Consider the following 22,354-nt stretch of genomic DNA (forward strand, 5'->3'; position numbering starts at 1 on the left):
GTAATGTGTAATTATTTTTTAGGAAATTCGGTTCAAAAATCAGTTGCTTAAGATTGATCCAATCATAGTTCCAATATTAAAGTTAGAAATTTCATGAGATCAGAGGAAGTAATAAACCATATACTCATATAGTTACATTAAAATTTGCAGAGTTTGGTTTTTTTAACGTAAAGTCAATGTATTATGTAAGATTCAAGTGAAATTTGCAATAATCCTATCAATTGCCAATTATCAATTGACTGTAGGTAAGTACTTTCACATACTTCACACTTTAGGAGTAATCTTTCAAGAACTTTTTTACTGAGCACCGTTATAAGCTACAGGGTGTTCCTAAATTGGAGGTACAAAGGAAAATGAGAGATTTCTTGGATAATTTTGAGAAAATATAGTCCTATGAATATGGACCCGCAAACACTTTGTTTCCGAGATACAGGGTGTTTCTGGTAGTCCTACTTTTTTGTGATGATAATGCCAGTTTATCGAATCTTTATTAAACTTCGCTTCATATTGGGTAAATAAGTACCAAAACTTATAATTAATTTATTCATCACAGCTTACTAACTGGATATTCATAATAATTTGGATTTTCCTGAGGATTATTAAAGAATTGTTTGAATTTTTACTCGAAAACGGTAGCAGATACAAAAAACTAGTAGTACCTACTGGACCGAAGTTTTTTCTTACATTTTTCTACCACCAAAATGAGTTCTGGAAGAAAAAAGTGGGCAGTGTTCCAAAAAAAACAAAAATTGGAATATCTATGCCAATGTAAGTTGAATATCTTGGGGGAAGGGAAGGAGCTATGAGAAAAAATTTTGACACCCTGTATCTCGAAAACATAGCGTTTGTGGGCCCATGTTTATAGGACTTTTTTTGGTTAAAATGATCCGAGGAATGAGTCATTTTCGTTTCTACCTACAATTAAGGAGCACCCTGTATAAAACGCATTCAGAAATAACGAAATGTTCAGAAATATCATTGTGGCAAGCCAATTTTCATTGTATCCGATAATTATCTAATTATCTTGTTGAGAATGCCAGAATATATCTACCTTCTTATGCACTTTCATTACGGAAATATATCATTAGCTTGTGCACAAGAACGAATGAAAAATACTCATATTTTTGCAGGCAGATTATGGTAAATGGCATAGAAATGCAATATAATTGCGGGTTAGTTTCTTGATTTACTTTCATACGGATAATTTCAATTATCAAACTAAATAATAATTTTCTTGCTGGAAAAACATGTATATCTTGTGAATTGCGGTCTTTTGAATTAGTTTATGTCATACTAGTTTGTTATTTTGAATTTATCGCTAGTTATTGATGTCATTATTGAATTGGGTAATCATAGAGTAATAAACATAGATTGAGAGAGTATACGCAATTTTTACATATCCCAACATGGTTAGATTACGATGTCGGATTGTGATATATTTTCATACCACAATTTTAATATATCGTTATGAATGTATACCAATTGAATGAAATATATTTATTTGAGTGATTCTCAATTGAATAAGTGAATTTGAATATTTGGAATTCGATATTTTTCGTAATTGTCGAATTTATAATAAGCAAAATATTTATTATTTTCTGTATCTACCTGCTGAAATCCAAGGTTTGGAAACTTTTGCTCTCCTAGTGCCATTGGTTGTTTCACGTAGTTTGGCGCGCTTGAAGTTTGTTTTCTGTAGTTCTCATATATTTAGGTATTTATTTCAATATATTTTAAGTTAATATGAAACGTTGATTCACTATGGGACATAAGAAGTGCGTTCTTTGTGGAGAAAATCGCGAAATGAGTGGAATATCGTTTCTCTGATATGTTTTCATTTCTGCGCGCTTCTTGTCAAATTTGATAGTTCATATTGGGGACAAAATTTGCACACTGAAAATGACATATACTCCCTCTATCTATGTTTATCACTCTGAGGGTAGAATCTAAATACTTTATGATCCTTGGATATAATATGAACAGAGAAATAGCAAGTTATGCACAATATTATCATTCGAAATGATATGAAATTGGGAATTCTGTAAGGATACTGAACTGAAGATTTCTGGACTTGTTTTTTCGACACTTACACATTTCCAATTTTTTTTTTTTGGTTGAAACACCAGAGTACTTTTTGGAATCAGAAAATGTTCATTATAGACATTATGAATAATTGATTCCTATTGAATTCATTCCAGCTCATTCAAAAGGGTCATTGATCCTAAAGTGTCCTGAACGGCTCTACGTAGACAGGAAGTGATTGTTATTTCAACTCTGAACTTTTGTTTCTTTAGGAATCAATTAAGTGAATTTGTGTATTTTCGTTATTGAAAAACCTAAGCTTTTTGTGAGCGGTGTATTTGATTTCTTGTGACTCTTCATTATGAGAGGAAAAAACAAAATTGTGTGGAAACTGCAGATGAAATCTCAAGCCAACAAAATTATAAAAAGAATTCCAAAAAGCCGATTTATTGAAGATTGATACAAAAATGTCAATATAGAGTTAATGTATTTCTTGGGAAATTAATTTCTATTTTCTTGATTGTTTGCGACGACAACTTTTCCTTCTTTTCTTGTCCTTGATCTTGTTGCACTTGTTCTTTTTCATTTTGGTATATTTTTTTGATTTTTTTCCTTTTGGGTTTTTCTTCTTTTTTACGCCCTTACTTGATTTTCTATGATTATCATCATGTTTCGTGTCCCTGAGAAAAAAGATTTTCTGTTCTGAAGGTTTGATTTTTTTAGAACTCGAAGGTTTTCGAAATCATATAGAAGGGTTCAAAAAGCAGTCTGAAAAAAAAGGATATTATCAACTTTTTGAAGTAGGTACCCAAATTGAGGATGCGTTTTTATTTTAATCAGTTTTACTGATGCATTCACTCGACCGATGAGTCCACTTAAATGAACTTATCACTATTGTTCGAATTTATGAGGAGGAAAATTTATAAATTATAACCATTTCTCACATTTGCAATTTAAACAAAAAATAATTTGAAAATAGAATTACCCGTTGAACTGATGATGTGAGGAATGTCTATAAAAACATGCATTTACGATTAATCGATTAGATTTTTCGATAAAAAATATAAACGCACCTAATTTATGAGAACTTGAATTTTTTAATACAGGGTGTTCCAGATTTTAGTTCAATAACTTTGGCGTTGGATAGAAAAGCTCTTTTCATGAAAAAAGTTCCTATAAACATATATCCTAACAAGTTTCGTTTTCGGGATACAGGGTGGTAAATTTGAAAAAAAAATCAGTTTTTACTTATAACTCTAGTATTATTACATTTATTGTATCAATTTTTAGGTATTGAAGTCTAGATATTTAAATGTTTCGAATAAGGTAAGTGTCCCCTGCCAAAATTATCCAGCGGCGTAGATATGGGAGTGCGATGATCCTTTTCCTATTGAAAATCTGATGAGCTAAATTCTGGACCACTCTGTGTAGGTATAAACTCTTCATCAAAAATTAAATTATTCTTATTATTTTAGGCTACTTCCATCAGATCAATTTTGAAGCAGATCTCCTTTATAATAATTTCTTTATACCTCAGATTCTATAGATCCTCTTAGAAGACGATAAGTACCTAATATTTGAATTTCAGAAGAAAATAAAATTTTCAATTTTATTTCAACGTGATATATGAAATAACTGAACATAGATATTAAGAAGCATATTTAAAAAAAGATTTCAGTTTGATATTAACAAATAAATAGAGTGAAAAACATCGTAATTGATACAAAGGGAAAAAAAAGCAAAAGCTTTCAGAAGGCGTGAGTGTGTCACTAGAATTTTTTTTACATTAACTTCACTTGTACACTTACCAAAAGTAATATCCTTGTGAACTCATAAGATTGCACGAATAAAATAGAATTTAAGTTTTCATGTAGATATATAACAAACGTAATTGATGTATAAGGATATTAAATTTTTTAAATGTAAATAATGGAATACTCACGCTTTCAAAGATCCACAATAACTGGCAAGAACACTCCTTGAACAAGGTCTTTGACAGCAAGTTTCGATTATTCCATTTCGTTGGGAATAATCCTCTTCAACTGTAAAAAAAATATATCTAGGGACACAGTAACAAAGCCTACACAGAACACATCAATTTCACATAAAACGTGCAAGTTCTAAGCTATTTAGAGGTCTCGCAGAGGCCTAGTGTAGTTGAAATTAAAAACATTTTATAAAACTCTTTCGAATTCAAATAAATCCTTTCAATTAATTCGAAAAATCTCTCTTGAGAACTTCGGAACATTGTTTCAACAGTAATATTAAATATGTTGTATATAAATCCATAAAAATATTAAAAAAAAATTCAGATCAAAATGTGATATGTAAAAATATAAATATGTATAATTAAAATTAATTAATGAGTAGATATACCCACCTTCTGATGGATTGTTGTAGGTTTCACAAATCAAACTGAGGGCGACAACAAGTCTGGTACCGCAAAAGTACTGCATGCGAGAATGTATGTTACTGCTTCTTGTTTTACTGAAAAAAAAAATCATATCGATATTTGATCTTATACATCAAACACTAAAAACCATATTTAATTCTTCTAATTCAACGAAAGTTGATGTGCGTTACTTAATCAATTTATAACAACTTATTTCCATCAATAAACTATAATCCACGTGTAATTTAATCAGTTGATTATTAATGAATTAGAAATAAGTCAATTTAAAATTGAAAATCTAATATTTTAAGTGTATTTATATATTTTTTGCAGTAAAATTGAGCAATAAATAAATTAAATTTATAATATAAAAAGATATATATATAAAAAAAATTAAAAAATTTATATATAAAAAGAGTGAAAATAATTAATTTACAATTTCTGATTTGGATCGTGCAGAATTGAGGGTGGATCCATTGAAAATAAGTGATGTATTAAATTTAAAATAGAAAAAAGTAAGACTTAAATTTTAAAATAAGAAAAAAACATGAAAAAGTTTTATTATTTGCAGATATTCAATAGATAAATTTGTAATATTAAAATATGTATTATTTTTCACACCATCCGATAATGAAAAGTTGATCAGAAGTAAACTCAATTGAAAAATAAATCAGTGCCTTGATCAACTAACGAAATAATCACGTACTCACTTGATACTGTTTAAACCGAGGACTATTAAAAGAATAACAGCTAAATTTTTCATTATTTTGTATATTCCATCAATATTTCATTCAGACCAATTTTAAGTGTTTCAAGTGTGAAAACATCGCACCTTCGATATGTTAGGGATAGTTCGATAACAACAATCTAGTTTGCAACCGAGGTAACAAGAAAAGGGTAAAAAGGACTCAAGTGTTTTGTATCAAGAACCGTGCAAAGAATCACTAAAAACATTTTCGCTATCAAAAGAATAAAAATAACCAAAAATTTGTCAATTTTTAAACACATCAGTTTCATTATTTCTTTCAAATAATGTACTCTCTTCCAGGATGAACAATCCTTCGATTATTTGTCTGTAAAATTCTCAGATCGAATTTTTGAAATAGATAGATAAATTCTAAATATTTTGGTGAAAAGACGCGTTTCAATTCGAAATATTTTTATCAGTTTTGATCAACTTTTCTTTGAACTTTAGTCGCGATAAAATAGAATTCCAACTAAATCAATCAGCATTGAGTACAATCTCTCGATATTATCTACCATTAAAAAAAAAACAATTTCTATTGATTTTAGTGTAGTCAAATAGTTAATGTTAGTAAACCATGGGAAAAAACATGCTTAGGACGATTTTGTTTATGCTGTTAGTTATTAAATCTCTTGTGAGTAATTCTGTAAATAAAACTTATACTTTATATTCTTTAACACATATGCCAAACGTAAATGAACACGAATTTTTGGTCCCAAACAGGGCCCCCGCAAGGGTCATCAACGCTCGCGTGCCGAAAATATTTTGGCGCCCCAAAAAGGGGGGAAGTGGAGAAAAACGTCGCAGGATAATCGGCAAAAAATGTTTCAGTTTTTGTTAGGAATTTATTTGTAGAAGGGTTAAAAAAACTATCAGCAACCTTTATTGAATGCCTTAAGAACTTTATGCTGTCAGTTGTTGCATAATACATTTTTTAAATGTTTCATTATTTTATTCAAGCATTCGATCAAAACCGCATTTTATTTTAATTTTGTAATGAAACTGCAGAATTTCCAAAACCTGAGCTTTATTCTTCTTTAAATTATTCATAATATTATATTAAAATATTAATATTATTATTAATAATTATTAAATATTATTCCATACTCCCAGCCATCTTCTCCCTTTGTTGAAGTCTAGCTTTTTTTTTGCTCTCGAAATTTTGCACCAGAAGGTCGTTTTCTCTTGTATGGCTCCTAGAATTTAATAAAAACTTGATCCAAAATTGGTAAGGACATTCACCCATGATTTACTTTGCGCCATCACTTTGAGAATAACCGGTATGTTTTCATTTTTATGAATTTAAACCTTAAATCCGAGCCTTTAAACCTAAACGGAGTTAATATTAATAATAATAATAAGTTAAGACCGATCTGAAGCACATACCCTGTTCCTGTTATAATAATTAATTTTTGGCAAAGGTGAAATATAATTTTTTTAGAATGTCAAACGGCTACGAACATCAAATAAATAATACAGATCCAGGGTGCATATTAAAAAAAAAATTAATTATAATATGATGGTGGCCCCAGAGGTAACAAATTCAAAATATCAAAGTCGATTCAATTTTTTCACGATTACAAACAATACTTCCCTATTTGAAGCAAATAAAAATAATATTATAGTATATAGGTATGGGCTAATTTAGGATGTGCACCATTTTAAACAGAAAAAAAATATCGAATTTTATAGACTAATAGAAATGCTAATACTGTATGTGGATAGGTACTTACCATTTCATAAAATTTAATTTAATCACAACAAAAAACAGTAAAACAAACCACAATTACACAAAATACAAATCTTTCCAATTATCTGAGTATTTTAATTTTTTGCGTCTTGACCTCAACCCCTAAACGTTTCGAAACAAAATAACTATTCTTTGGATATGTTTCTGCTGTTATAGCATAGCAAGCAGATTTTGGTAGTTTCAGGTGGCGAAAGTTTCAGTAATTCCCCTGGCTAAAAGCTATCGCTTCGGTATTTATGATTGTTTATGTGTACCATATGCGTTTTAGTGATGATCGAAGAAATGGTACCCGCCGTCCGGTGCAAGGTGGTCCATAAAGAAATCTCGAAAAGAATCGTATAATTGCAATCTGTGGCCGAGGTTATTTTATAGGGATTGTGACGTTCGGGAACTTGTTTGGATGTGTAAAAGATGTCTTTGAACGTTTCAAATTGTTGAAAAAATAAAAAAACAAATTTTTCGAAAACCTTTGGTCTTTCGGATTTTCATGCGGTCTATAAGAGATTTTGGCGCCCCTTAAGAGTGGCGCCCGCGTGCGGTGCACGCGTTGAACGCGCGGTTGCGGGGGCCCTGGTCCCAAATCCCAAAATTTCAATTTGCAAAATGCTTTTGATAACGAACGACATTGGTTTCGCGTATGTCTGTCGGTTTGTGTCTCCTTGAATCAACTTCTACAATTCTTATCCGATTTTAATATAACAAATGGCTTTTCCAGATAATAGATGCGTGTTGAGCAATCTCAAATGTGAAATTACCTCAATATTTCTTGTTCTACTATTCCAATTTGAATCAAATTGATGAGTTTTTTTTATATTATTAAAGTCGTTGTGAGTTTACTGAATAACCTAGTTTTAGAATGCGATCCATACAATTCGAAAGCTGAAAATAAAATGTTCTAATTGAAAAATGTATTTTTCAGAAATTCATTAATTAGGTTTTTCCAAAAACCTTCAATTCATGAAAAATCGAAATATCTCAAATACGATCAGTTTTAAGCAAATGAAACTTTGAACAAATAAGTTTATTTATTCCATGCAATCTGAAAACTAAAAAAAAAAACGGGGTGTTCCATAAGAAAAAGTATATGTTTTGTCATTTACACTTTTTTTGTGTGTTTCCTGTATATTTTAATTTAGAAATTTCTATAATTTGAGTGATTTTTAAATCTTTATTCAATGTTTGAATATTTTGATACCAATTCTGCCATACTTATCACATGGTCACGAGAGACCCATAGCCACTATTTATTTATTGTTAATTTGATAGCCAATGAGGAAAACGTTAAAAACTTATTTGAAAGTATTGAAATATAATATATTACCGATATATTTTTATGTGTTTACAGTCATCTAAATTACAACGTGGTTCTTTGGGGCTCCTCGACAGTGTCAAGTCGAGTTTTCATTTCTCAGAAGCGTATCGTACGACTTATTTTCGGACTTCGGCCATGCGATTCATGTCGTCCGATTTTCGGTCAATTTGGTATGCTTCCCTTCCCATGTATTTACATTCTTAATTGCCTCAATTATATCCACCTTAACATCAGTAAATACAAGAGATGCTCTGACTTTCATGGGTATGAAACACGCCATACTGATACCATAGCCTTCCCCAAACATCGTACAGCTAAATATGAGTCCTCACCGAGCTTTATGGGCATTAAATTGTACAACCGTTTGCCTAGTAGGTTGAAATCAATGAATGGAAGGTCTTTCAAGCGAGAAGTAAAGTTGCTATTGATTAAAGGATGCTACTATAGTGTTGGAGAGTTCCTTAGGGACTCCATTCTTTGAATCTGTTTTTTTTTTTTTGTTTTTTTTCTCTCTATGAAATTGTATACTATTTTTATATGACTTGTCCTATACATTTGTTTAATGTCAGGAAGGATCAATAAAGTTTATTATTATTATTATTATTATTATTATATTGTATGATCGTGTTGATTTTACATGGATTTTAGTTTTGCTTGACAGGCCATATACTTTTTAATGGCATATACAGGGTGTCCCAAACTCGATGGCCTATTAGACGTTTCTAGAAAACTAATCATATTTTTGAGCTGAAAATTTGCATATTGGGTTTTGAGACAATGATCTTTCTCCCTAAAATATTTTCAGATTTCTACAACTTCCGGTTATACCGGAAACAGACTATTACTTCCTTATTTCAAATGGCACACCCAGTATATTATTGCATCATTAGATAGCTTTTTTGATGGCAATTTCGGCAATATGCCATACCTTGGGAAAAACTCAACAGTTCATGAGTTATTGGGATTCTTATGAAAAAATGAAGGCGATGAGTACTGACTTTTTTTTATATTACCGCAGAAAGAGCTTTTTCCAAAAAATGTTTTTTTTTCTATTCCTCAAATACGTATTATTATAAGACTGTTTGCGGTTTGGGCCAAAAATGTACAGGATCTTTATAAGCAGGATCATGAACTTGGACAACTCAAATTCATCAAAACTCAAGATTTTCAAATTAGAGCCTATATTTTTTATTATTTCAGTCGATACTACGTCCAAAAATAGTGGGGGTTACTTAAGCAAACCCTATACCTAAAATGAATACTTTAAGAGTTATCGAGGAAGAACTTCAAATGAGGAAAACCCGCTATGCAAATTATGATTAGTTTTCCATAAACGTCTAATAGGCCATCCCGGTGAATCACCCTGTATATTATTATTATTATTACTAAAGAAACATATATTTGCACACTATTACATGTATTTTGTGAGACTAGTATAAATAAATTATTATTATTATAATAAAAATTATGAATGAATAACTGAAATGAAACTGATATTCTTCTACAAAGGTTGCTGGAGATGATCTCATAGTGAAAATTTCAAATGGAAAAGTCAAAGGGGAGCTTATGACGACACCAAACAACAAGACTTTTTATGCCTTCAGGGGGATTCCTTATGCTAAACCACCATTAGGTGAACTTAGATTTCAGGTGAGATCCTTTCAACTTTCTGAATAGAAACTCTGCATGAAATTCCATAGTAGCATAAAATTTCAAAAGTCTTGCCAAGACGAAGAACGAAAATAATTCCATAAAAATGAACCAATGATCATTTTACTTCTCTTTGAAATGAGTTTATTATCGCTTTCGAGATGATTACTTTCATTGCACTGTGAGCGTAAGTCTACGTCTGAGGTTAATTATTTTCCTTTATCTATCCGCTTTGTCGCCCCTTGTTTTACCATCTTGGATTTTTGCTTTCGGTATTGATTTACACTTACCCCAAGTTTTTTGTATCATTCTCTGTTTCAAATTGCTGAAGTAGAATTGCTTCATTAATAAATGAATTTAAATCTAGTCAAGCCCAGACTTACTGAGATTTAAATCAACCGATATTATTTCAGGAATATTTTCATACCATTGTTGGATAATGTAAATGAACTGGCAGATCCCGAATTCAGTTTCCATAATGATGTGTTCAAAGTTTTTGATATAAATAATTTAATTATTTCCACAGTCATTGAATTAGAAAGGAAATATGATTCTAGTTTTGGGTAAACTTTAACGAAATTCATATTAAAATTCCAAAAACTAGTATTGTTTCTAGTTTAATAGAAACAGAATTAGAATTGTGTTTTAAAAAATGCACAAGTGAAACTGAAAATCTCCAAGATACAGCATTCACTGCAATTTTGCGATGCGTACTGAATTTTTTATATAACGGGTGTTTTTTTTTTCGAGGTATATAACTTTAAGTTGGCATTTCTGTTCAAGATAGCGACCGATTTAACAGCTGTTAAGTGATTTATTCTCAGTTTGGTTTGGCAATTCATCGTGAATAGACTCACGCCTGAACAACGCTTGCAAATAGTGCAATTTTATTTCGGAAATAATGGTTCTGTGAGGAATACGTATCGCGCACTGCGTCCATTTTATTTTGTTTAGCGTTGAAGCGCACTTCTGATTGAATGGCTACGTCAACAAACAAAACTGCCGCATTTGGAGTGAAGCTAATCCTCAAGTGTATGTCGAAACACCGTTACATCCAGAAAAACTGACTGTTTGGCGCTCTTTATGGGCTGGTGGAATCATTGGTCCGTACATCTTCAAAAACGATGATGGCCAGAACGTTACAGGCAATGGTGATCGGTATAGAGCCATGATTACTAACTTTTTCATTCCTGAATTGAACAACCATGATGTCCAGGAGCTGTGGTTCCAACAAGACGGCGCAACATGTCACACAGCTCGTGCCACAATCGATTTATTGAAAGACACGTTTTTGACCGCCTAATTTCACGTTTTGGACCTGTGAATTGGCCTCCAAGATCTTGTGATTTAACACCGCTAGACTACTTTCTGTGGGGCTATGTAAAGTCATTGGTCTATGCGGATAAGCCACAAACTCTTGACCATTTGGAAGACAACATTCGCCGTGTTATTGCCGATATACGGCCACAAATGTTGGGAAAAGTCATCGAAAATTGGACGTCCAGATTGGACTACATCCGAGCCAGCCGTGGCGGTCATATGCCAGAAATCATATTTAAAATGTAATGCCACAAGATTATCTTGCGGATAAATAAAATTCATGTCAATCGAATAATCCATCGTTAAAGTTCTATAGCTCTAAAAAAAAACACCCTTTACTACTATGCTCACAAATTTATTAAATGTTTCTTAAGGGAAAAAGGTTGTTGTTGTTTTTGAAATGTTCCTTCTTGTGTATGTGTGTATATATATACGTTTCATAAGTATTTATTTTTGATAAAATAATTAATGTGTATCTGACGTAATTTTTTTTCGAATACTCTCCTCAAGAAAAAAAGATCTACGGCCTTGAACACATCACCAAAGAGTCACTACAATTTCAATCATTTCCTTTCTCAAACTAGGGTTCAGCTTTTGCTTAAGAATCCATCAAAATTTCCATACAATCTTTCAGCCACCTCAAAAACCAGACAACTGGGAAGGCGTATTGGACAGTGATGCCAAAGACAGGATGTGTATACAACTAACCTCCAATTTGCAACCGAACGAAAGCGAGGATTGCCTATATATCCACGTATACACACCTCAGGTGAGATCTTCGTCTTTTTGTTCTGGACCTAGACGTTCTTTCAAAAAGTGATTTTCAGATACCAAAAGAAGGACGTAATGTTTCACTACCAGTTATGTACGTCATTCATGGTGGCGGTTTTGAAACTGGTTCTCCATCAGAAATTGGTCCTCAATATTTGATGGATTATGATATGGTCATTGTTTATGTTGGATACAGATTATGCTTTTTAGGTAGGACACAAAGTAATGTTACTCTCTCAGGATATCTTTAATTGTTTGGTATTTATCAATAATTGAATGAAAACAGCGAAACCGGTCTATCGCTACTCACCTCTGATGGCAGCACGTTTTTTTTTGTGAATAACTATTGATCTAGACTTCTGCCAGGCCGATAGTTTGTAACGGGTGTTTTTTTTTTCGAGGTATATAACTTTGAGTTGGCATAACTGTTCAAGATGGCGACCGATTTAACAGCTGTTAAGTGATTTATTCTCAGTTTGGTTTGGCAATTCATCATTAATAGACTCACGCCTGAACAACGCTTGCAAATAGTGCAATTTTATTTCGAAAATAATGGTTCTGTGCGGAATACTTATCGCGCACTACGTCTATTTTATTTTGTTTAGCGATGAAGCGCACTTCTGGTTGAATGGCTACGTCAACAAACAAAACTGTTGCATTTAGAGTGAAGCTAATCCTCAAGTGTCTGTCGAAATACCGCTACATCCAGAAAAACTGACTGTTTGGTGCGCTTTATGGGCTGGTGGAATCATTAGTCCGTACTTCTTCAAAAACGATGATGGCCAGAACGTTACAGTCAATGGTGATCGGTATAGAGCCATGGTTACTAACTTTTCCATTACTGAATTGAACAAGCATGATGTCCAGGAGCTGTGGTTCCAACAAGACGGCGCAACATGTCACACAGCTCGTGCCACAATCGATTTATTGAAAAACACTTTTGGTGACCGCCTAATTTCACGTTTTGGACCTGTGAATTGGCCTCCAAGATCTTGTGATTTAACACCGCTAGACTACTTTCTGTGGGGCTATGTAAAGTCATTGGTCTATCTATGCGGATGAGCCACAAACCCTTGACCATTTGGAAGACCGTGTTATTGCCGATATACGGCCACAAATGTTGGAAAAAGTCATCGAAAATCATACTAAATCCGAGCCAGCCGTGGCAGTCATATGCCAGAAATCATATTCAAAATGTAATGCCACAAGATTATCTTGCGGATGAATAAAATTCATGTCAATCGAATAATCCATCGTTGTTTTATTGCAATTTAAAGTTCTATAGCTCTAAAAAAAAAACACCCCTTATAAGATATCCTACTACAATAAAGAAAATAGTAAACCAAAAAAAAAAATCAGGAACTTTTGGGGGCCCTTGGAGCGCATTAAAGAACAAACGCTTAAAAGCTACTTGCTTTCATGTTTTTTATTTTTATGAATACGGTATATTTTATGTGTTTAATTCGATTATTATCAAAAATTCCTTCTCTTACAGGCTTCCTGTCCACTGAAGATCTAAACTGTCCTGGTAACAATGGCCTAAAAGATCAACAGTTGGGTCTCAAGTGGGTCCAAAGGAATATCCAAAGTTTCGGTGGAGATCCTAAAAGAGTCACCATTTACGGAGAAAGTGCTGGGGCTGCAAGTGTTTCCTTCCACTTGTTGGCACCAAATTCCAAAAGCAAGTTTAAGCCTTTACATTTTGGTAGTTAATAAATAATAATGATGTAAATTCAGTATATAATATACAGGGTGGCCATTTGAAAACGAAACAGACGAGATCACAGACGAAATAAAGTTTTTCGATAGAAATGCTCGGACAGGTCGATTTCTGTTTCGAGGGGGACAACTTAAGATGTAGGTTACGGACGCATAGCGCTTCAACCCTTGCTGCTACAACCCCCACCCCCAAATTTTGAATAGGGAAGATGGGGTGAGTGATACTTCATTTGAAAGGTATTTTTATACTGATTTCAGCACAGTAATTGTTTTTTCATTTTATGCATTAGTTCTCGAAATATTCTTAACTAAGTATTTGAAAATGAAGTAGTGTTTTCATGGCACTTGTAGTGTTTTGTGAAAAATCGACATTTTGAGCTTCAAAACAACCATGACTGTGGCTTCCTTCCTAACTAACTAACGCATGAATATTTCGAGAACTAATGCATAAATGAAAAAACAATTACTGTGCTGAAATCAGTATAAAAATACCTTTAAAATTGAGGTATCACTCACCCCATCTTCCCTATTCAAAAATTGGGGGTGGGGGTTGTAGCAGCAAGGGTTGAAGCGCTATGCGTCCGTAACCTACATCTTAAGTTGTCCCCCTCGAAACAGAAATCGACCTGTCCGAGCATTTCTATCGAAAAACTTTATTTCGTCTGTAATCTCGTCTGTTTCGTTTTCAAATGGCCACCCTGTATTTCAGATCTCTTCATTGGAGCTATACAAGATAGCGGATCTTCTCTGGCAAATTGGGCCATCCAAACGAAACCGACAAAAATTGCTTATGACTTCGCTAATCGTATAAATTCAACAATCAATGAAAATAATACTTCAACTTTGGAACTGTTGAAATTCTTCAGAACCTTAGATGTTCAACAGATTAAGAAGACGTCTGTGGAACTGTTCAAAGAGGTGATTAATTATAAAATATAACGTTTCTTATTATTCTCTAATAAGTTTCTCATCTATTCTCTCATAATAAGTTTCGCTAATCGAATCTCAATTATTAAAGGGTGTTTTTTTTAGAGCTATAGAACTTTAAATTGTAATAAAACAACGATGGATTATTCGATTGACATGAATTTTATTCATCCGCAAGATAATCTTGTGGCATTACATTTTAAATATGATTTCTGGCATATGACCGCCACGGCTGGCTCGGATGTAATCCAATCTGGGCGTCCAATTTTCGATGACTTTTTCCAACATTTGTGGCCATATATCGGCAATAACACGGCGAATGTTGTCTTCCAAATGGTCAAGAGTTTGTGGCTTATCCGCATAGACCAATAACTCTACATAGCCCCACAGAAAGTAGTCTAGCGGTGTTAAATCACAAGATCTTGGAGGTCAATTCACAGGTCCAAAACGTGAAATTAGGCGGTCACCAAACGTGTCTTTCAATAAATGATTGTGGCACGAGCTGTGTGACATGTTGCGCCGTCTTGTTGGAACCACAGCTCCTGGACATCATGGTTGTTCAATTCAGGAATGAAAAAGTTAGTAATCATGGCTCTATACCGATCACCATTGACTGTAACGTTCTGGCCATAATCGTTTTTGAAGAAGTACGGACCAATGATTCCACCAGCCCATAAAGCGCACCAAACAGTCAGTTTTTCTAGATGTAACGGTGTTTCGACATACACTTGAGGATTAGCTTCACTCCAAATGCGGCATTTTTGTTTGTTGACGTATAAATTCAACCAGAAGTGCGCTTCATCGCTAAACAAAATAAAATGGATGTAGTGCGCGATACGTATTCCGCACAGAACCATTATTTTTGAAATAAAATTGCACTATTTTCAAGCGTTGTTCAGGCGTGAGTCTATTCATGATGAATTGCCAAACCAAACTGAGAATAAATCACTTGACAGCTGTTAAATCGGTCACCATCTTGAACAGTAATGCCAACTTAAAGTTATACACCTCGAAAAAAAACACCCTATAGAAGATTCGAAATATGTGAAACTCCCTCTAGCGGATAAAACATAGAACTATAGTTGCTGAATGCTAAGGTAATAATGGCGAAACAATTGTTGTAATATTTTAATTAGTAGAAATCAAGTTAGTAGTAGTTAGTAGTTGTTGTCGAAATTTATTTAAAAACAATCATCTTCATTTAGTTCCGTATACTACGCTATGGCGTTGTGATTCAAATTCAATCGTCCATAGAATCTACTGATTTTGCTCTTACTCTTATTCCAGGGTTTTATTGAAAGCTACAACAAATTAATTTTGGGATTTGGGTTTTCTGGTGCTGTAGAACCTGAACATGACAACGCTTTCTTGGCCAAATCTCCTTACCAGAGCTTTCTCTCCGGCGATTTCTATAAGGTTCCTACATTGATTGGTGTTAATTCGGAAGAGAGCTTGTTTCTAGCTGTTGGTCTGTTGGATAGTTATTCTTAAAGGCGGATTTTTATCAATTTTTTAATATTTTTTTAGATCCAAATTTAGAGAAAAGGATGATGTACTTCGACAATAATACGGAATGGTACCTTTCGCGTAATATAGATGTTGGCAACTTGACGACCAGAAAACTGGTAGGGAAGAAGATAAGGGATATATATGATCCCTCTGCTCCTTTACACCAAAATGAAGCGCTTTCTATCAAGGTAAGTCCCCAGGAATTGAATCAATTGAGGATCATTTTCGGAATAGACCTTATCTTCCACGTGGCCTCAAAGAAAAAAGTCTAAAGGTGTTAAATCACAAGATCTCTGTGACCAATTGGATCACTCTCCCTATACATACAGCGTGAGTCTTTGACTTGTACATATATTTTAACCCAAGATTCCTGAGGTCAAAAGACCTCGAATTTCCGATTCGGCCCGGTTAAAAAGATACAGGCTGTTGAAAATCGTTAAAAAAATGTGATTTTCGGCTATATCTCGTAAATGGTTGTTTCGAAGGAAATGATTTTTGAGATATAGCTTTTTTTTGATGTGATACATCTTCTCCGAACACAAGATTCCATACACATTCTTCTGTTTCTTTATTATGAACATTACATCCCATAAAAATACCAGAAATTCGAAGAAACCAACTCTTAAGAGTAATTTGAACGTTTATTGAAGAATATTTGGCTAATTTGAAAAATAAAAGTATTCTTCATATTTTCTCGTACAAAGCGCCGTTTTCGAATAACTTGATCTTAAAGAAAATTAAGTGTGAAATTCAAAAAATTGGGTACTTTGGCTGAATGCAACTCTGTTCTGTTGTGGAAAAAAACCACAGAAATGAATATTTACTATGATGTCATGTCTCAGATTTTAGAATTGAAGTACTAGCCAACTTAGTTTGAAAATGAAGTTATTTGAATAAGCTCACCTCAACTCCTCGATTTGATTACAAATTACTGAGCTTTGGCAAAGCTCTGATAATAAGAAGATACTTCACTGAAATCAACATTCTTTTTGAAAAGTCCAGATTATTCATAAAGCCCATGTTTAAAAAAGTTTTCACAAAATAGTCCCATTATAATGACAACAATCAATATCCCACTAAAGACTGCTGCTATCGAACAATACTGTTTTCTTCTTCGGGCCATTCAAACTCACATCGAAACATACCACTAGGACTAGGCACATACTAGACAAATTTTCATGTGATTGAGATTGAATACTTTTATTCTTTTGCTATTCCATAAATTCATCCTAAGAGCATATGACATACTTCCAAGAGGGCCATAATTGTTTTAATGTGAAAATAAATTAGGTGAGTTGAAAGAAATAGGATATTCTATTGTGAATATTTATATTGAATACTTCTCATTTATTTTCAATGCCAAATTCAAGATGAATTGAGTAGTAAAGTTGGCTATAATGTAGGTACACATTAAGAACAAATTTGATTACAAGTGGAGTCTAACATTTTCCATTGATTACAGAGCCAGAATATTTTACATATTTCCATATTTTCATACTGATGGCTTCAAAAATATTGATGCATTTCAATATTTTTATGAGATAGTTGGAACAAACAGTACGTCAACAGTACGGGCTACAGTACAGCTGCAATATTCTCAATTGTTCTTAAGCGACGCATACGGTTTCAATTCTTCACATCATCAACTTGTCCCAACAAAACAAATTATGAACTGTGACTACAAAATCTTCACCATTTTTGTAGTGGATTTTAACAATTTTAATGCGTTATTGAAGCGTGTAACGTTCCACTTTTAGTGATGGCGTAGTTTGTAATTGTCAAATATCAAAAGTGCCGGATGCCTAGAAAGAGAGCTATTCAAAATCAGACCTATTCGAAAACTTTGTACAATGAGTACATGTAAATTTTTGATAGAAAAATAAATGACTATAACTATGACCATAGTATAAGCTATATTATACTATGCTATGACTATATAATACAATATCAACGGAATAATACAAACATACATAACAGATCATCCGATTTTTTAGCAGTGAAGTCTTTCAGTCCTTCTCAATGTTATAAAATACTGTTTTTGGATATTCTTCTTGAATTTTCCGTAGTTCTAGTTAAGAGATAATCATAAAATTGCACATTTTCATTTTTCATACAATTACAAATTTGTGGAGTGGATCCAACGAGTACCACGTAGCATTAAGCGCCATCTGTCCAGCTCCGTGGCAACGAAGTTATGAATTTTTTTATGGTTTGTTCAATTAATGTGTAAATATCGAACTTTCTTGTGGAATTTACAGGTTTTTTTTCAAACTGATTAGTTTCTTCACAAATATTTATTGGTGTTGAGTTTTTGTGCATGATAAATATTAAATAATAGAATAGACCTATAAATTAAACTTGTTTCCTATTCCATCAATTCTTACGTCGTTGTTCTTTCAGTATTTTAGTGATACATCCTTCATCAGACCCACTCTTAAACAAGCCCAACTGCAATCTTACCACACAGATGTTTACTTCTATGAATTGGCGTATTATGGAGATATAGCGATAGCTCCGATTCCTGATGTACCAGGTAAAAAAAAAAATTTGCACATAATTTCAGTCATACTGTGTTAGATCTGTTGAACCACAGTATCTCAAAAAATTTGAGGAAAGCTCAGAAGCTTTTGTAGTAAAAACAAGTTTTTTCTGTAAAATTTGACTGTTTATCAACACAGTCACCTTCAAGAATGTTTCGATGTCTTATTTCCTGATTAACGATAAACTGAAGGTGGAACACAACCAGAAAGAAGATGATCAACAAATACCATTAGATATTTGACAACTACGCTCGACTCCTTCAATTGAAGCATATCATTCAATAATAATGAATGAATAGAAAATAAGAAGTAAAATACTTAGCCTTTAAAAAGACCAAATCTGGTCTATCACTACTCACCTCTGATGACAGCACCTTTCTCTGTGGTTAACTTTATCTTTTAGCTTCTATCGGTTCAATATTTTGATTCTTTTAGATGTGAAATCTAGCCAGGAAGCACCCAAATGTACTTAAATTCATATATGTAATCCATTTTACTGATGCCCCAAAATATTTCCAATATTTTGAGGTATTGAATTTTTCGAAGAAAAAGTACTACTCCTAGTAGTGGTATGATTATCCATGATCTATCTCTTACATATCTTTTTTCCATTGTGTTAATACTTTTTCTTTTATAGGAGCTGGAAAAGTCTCACATGCTCAAGACTTGATGTATCTTTTCGCCAGGTTTGGCGTTACTAATGTCACTTCAGAAGGGGATAAAACCACCATGAAGCGAATGCTAACGATGTGGACAAATTTCGTGAAATACCAGTAAGTCGGTTGATAACTGTACATATGCGTACAACTTTGCTTTCGCCGTCTTTTTTGCGAAATTTGAGGCCAGAAGTTCTGGTCAGTCAGGCCGTGTGCCATTGATCGAAAGAAGTGATAGTCCGAGGGGACAACGTCTGGAGAATACGGCGGATGGGGTAGGACTTCCATTTCAACGTTTCCTAGTATGTCTTGACCACTTTCGCAATATGGGGTCGAGCATTGTCATGCTGTAAAATCTCTTTAACATGTCTCTCGTTGTATTGCGGCCGTTTGCCTTTCAATGCTCGACTAAAACGCATTAATTGCGTTCGAAAACGATCGCCTGTAATTGTTTCAGTCGGTTTTAACAACTCATAATACACTACTCCGAGCTGGTCCAACCAAATAATGAGCATGACCTTGGAACCGTAAATATTCGGTTTGGCCGTCGAAGTGGAAGCATGGCCGGGATATCTCCAGATTTTCTGCGCTTGAGATTATATCGTAATGAACCCATTTTTCGTCTCCAGTCACAATGCGATGCAGAAATCCTTTCCCTCTTTGCCTTGCAAGCAACTCTGTTCATAAGCAAACAAACGCCGTTCAACACCTCTCGTCTTCAACTCATACGGCACCCAATTTCCTTGTTTTTTAATCATTCCCATGACTTTCTGGAGTTTTGAAATGCTTGTTGCGTCACTCCCAATGATCCTGCTAATTATTGTTGCGTTTGACACGAGTCTTGATCACTTATCGTTACAGCCATCTACTGCAAAACGGCGGAAGCAAAGTTGTACACATTATAAATGCGTATCATCTCCATATCTTCTGAAAATACTTGACACTTGATATACAGAGTGATCAACAAGCTTCTTGATCACGTCGGAGGTCAGTCTCGGGGTGGGGCCTTGAAGTTTTTAATTACTTTTTAATTGTCTAGAGCTAGATCTAGAAAAAATATGCCGTCATTTCGAACTATATGTTTCTGTTGTCTTCAATTCATTTTGACAATTTTTACTTATACCCTAACTTTTAAACGAAAACGTATCATCCCTCAAACATAAAATTCATAGTGATATTTTTCAATTATTATCCTGCCATAGGAACCCAACTCCTAAGCCACTTCAGTTATTGCAAAACACAACTTGGTCTAAGATAGAATCATTGGGTATGATGCCTTATTTATTGATTAACGATACATTGAAGGTGGAACACAACTACAAAAAGAAGATGATGGACGAATACCAACAGATATTTGACTACTACGCTCAACCACCTTTAACAACTTATTGAATCATTTCAAATATTAATGATGAACAAAATAGAAAATAAGAAGAAATAAATTTCTCTGCTAATAATTTTTTCTCTACGATTCCTTGTCCTTTGCTGTTTAAAAAAAACACCGACCAGTTGTAAGGAGTTTTTGAGCTTGTTCATTCATAAACCAATGGCCTAGGAAACCGCTGAACTGTATTTAGGTATATACCTAAATTACTAACCGACAACAACAAGTCATATCTCATATATATGAGTCATATCTCATATATGTATATGCATGAGATATGACTTGTTGTTGTCGGTTAGTACTTCTAGGTGAGGGGTTTTGTGATGATAAGATACTCCTGAAATTCGGCATGAAACGTTCTAGTGATTTTTTTTTTATCTATGATCTACATAATAATATATAGATAGCGCGTAGAGAGAGATATTTTTCTGGAAAAACCAAGACTATAACCTTTGATAAATTTCGAAAAAAAAATTGGCCTGAAAATTTTATAAAACAAACATTTGAGCACAGCTAATATAAAGCTGCAATCAGTCTCAACTTCGAGATATTTCGAATTTTGTGGGAACATATTAGAGAGGTTTTGCCCTCTGTTGGCATAAATCTGAGGCTTGTAAAATAGGTTCGTATGCTCCACAACCTCAGTTATGGGGCAACAATCGAGTTGCCATCTATTTGCATCTTACTGAACTAATTTTTTTCTCGGTCCAAAACGTAAAACCTTGAAACATGGCCGCGGCCGAAGAAGACGTGTCAGATCGCGATCTCGAAGAAATTTCGTCGCAGCCGGAATTATCGGGTCCAAAATTGTTCAAATGCTGCTCAAAGCAAAACAAAGTTTGTGTGTGCAAAAACTGTTTAAAAATTTACCACAATAGTTGCTCTAAAAGAATAAAAAATGCGAACTATGTAAATGATGGCATCATCGAGTGTTGCAGTGCTCAAAACCCGTTGGGACCATCAGAAAACAGTAAAGAAATATCAATCCTCTTAAATAAGGTGAAAGCGGAAAATGACCAACTAAAAATGGAGATTGCATATTTGAAACTACTTAACGAAGAAATGAAAGACAAAAACAAAATCCTGAATTTAAACAACTCATTATTGATGGAGAAATTAGATGAATCCAGAAAAAATCATAATAAAAATGCCGATAAAAAACAGATGACAACAAACGGTGGAAATAATCCTCGGGATTCAAAAGTTATATCCTGCGCAAGAGCAACAACGATTTCGACATCAAATGAAAATGACAGTAGTAAGGAAAACAGAAATGGGACGCAGATGAACTACTCACAAGCAGTACTCGGTAACTACATGTCTGACATATCAAGACAGCCGTCAACCTCAAAATCCAGTAAACAAACGCCAAATCCAATCGAATTTACAAACATAAAACCAAAACCACAATCAAATGGAGCAAATCAAGACAATGAAGGTACATTCAAGGAGGTAAATTATCGACGAAATAGATTAACGTCAACTAACAAGCAACCTAGGAAAAATTTGGGAACAGCTAAATTAAACGAAAATGACAGAAGTGCCGGATTCGCCGGAGTAGAAAGAAGAGTGTGGATGTACCTATACCGTATTAAAAATCATGTGAAGGCAGAAACCATAAAAGAATATATTCAGAAACATGAAGATTTTCATAATT

At 33.6% G+C, this 22,354-nt stretch overlaps 2 protein-coding genes across 2 annotated transcripts; one reads left to right on the top strand and one right to left on the bottom strand.

Moving 5' to 3' along the window:
* Positions 1–2,453: 2,453 nt before the first annotated feature.
* LOC123686818 (bombyxin A-2-like) lies at positions 2,454–5,512 on the bottom strand. Its single transcript, XM_045626994.1, has 4 exons — positions 5,125–5,512; positions 4,403–4,509; positions 3,965–4,064; positions 2,454–2,790 (listed from the first exon to the last, which is right to left on the bottom strand). The coding sequence occupies exons 1-4, from the start codon at positions 5,175–5,177 to the stop codon at positions 2,742–2,744; spliced, it is 309 nt and encodes a 102-aa protein (XP_045482950.1). The 5' UTR covers positions 5,178–5,512; the 3' UTR covers positions 2,454–2,741.
* A 128-nt stretch (positions 5,513–5,640) lies between these two features.
* Positions 5,641–20,770, top strand: LOC123686802 (juvenile hormone esterase-like). The gene is made up of 11 exons (XM_045626993.1): positions 5,641–5,793; positions 9,731–9,871; positions 11,826–11,960; positions 12,019–12,172; positions 13,458–13,643; positions 14,391–14,599; positions 15,896–16,076; positions 16,136–16,305; positions 18,518–18,650; positions 19,295–19,430; positions 20,516–20,770. Exons 1-11 carry the CDS (start codon positions 5,737–5,739, stop codon positions 20,703–20,705), a joined length of 1,692 nt encoding a protein of 563 aa, XP_045482949.1. The 5' UTR covers positions 5,641–5,736; the 3' UTR covers positions 20,706–20,770.
* Positions 20,771–22,354: the final 1,584 nt, after the last annotated feature.

This window comes from Harmonia axyridis, chromosome 1 (genome assembly GCF_914767665.1).
Source record: "Harmonia axyridis chromosome 1, icHarAxyr1.1, whole genome shotgun sequence".
Lineage (NCBI taxonomy): Eukaryota > Metazoa > Arthropoda > Insecta > Coleoptera > Coccinellidae > Harmonia > Harmonia axyridis.

Coding starts and splice junctions, on each gene's coding strand:
- LOC123686802 (XM_045626993.1), top strand. CDS start 5,737: ATGGGAAAAAACATGCTTAGGACGATTTTGTTTATGCTGTTAGTTATT. Junction 9,872..11,825: donor TAGGTGAACTTAGATTTCAG/GTGAGATCCTTT, acceptor ACAATCTTTCAG/CCACCTCAAAAACCAGACAA. Junction 16,077..16,135: donor GAGCTTGTTTCTAGCTGTTG/GTCTGTTGGATA, acceptor ATATTTTTTTAG/ATCCAAATTTAGAGAAAAGG.
- LOC123686818 (XM_045626994.1), bottom strand. CDS start 5,177: ATGAAAAATTTAGCTGTTATTCTTTTAATAGTCCTCGGTTTAAACAGT. Junction 4,065..4,402: donor CTACAACAATCCATCAGAAG/GTGGGTATATCT, acceptor TTTTTTTTACAG/TTGAAGAGGATTATTCCCAA. Junction 2,791..3,964: donor TATTGTGGATCTTTGAAAGC/GTGAGTATTCCA, acceptor CTTTTTTTTCAG/ACTGCTTTTTGAACCCTTCT.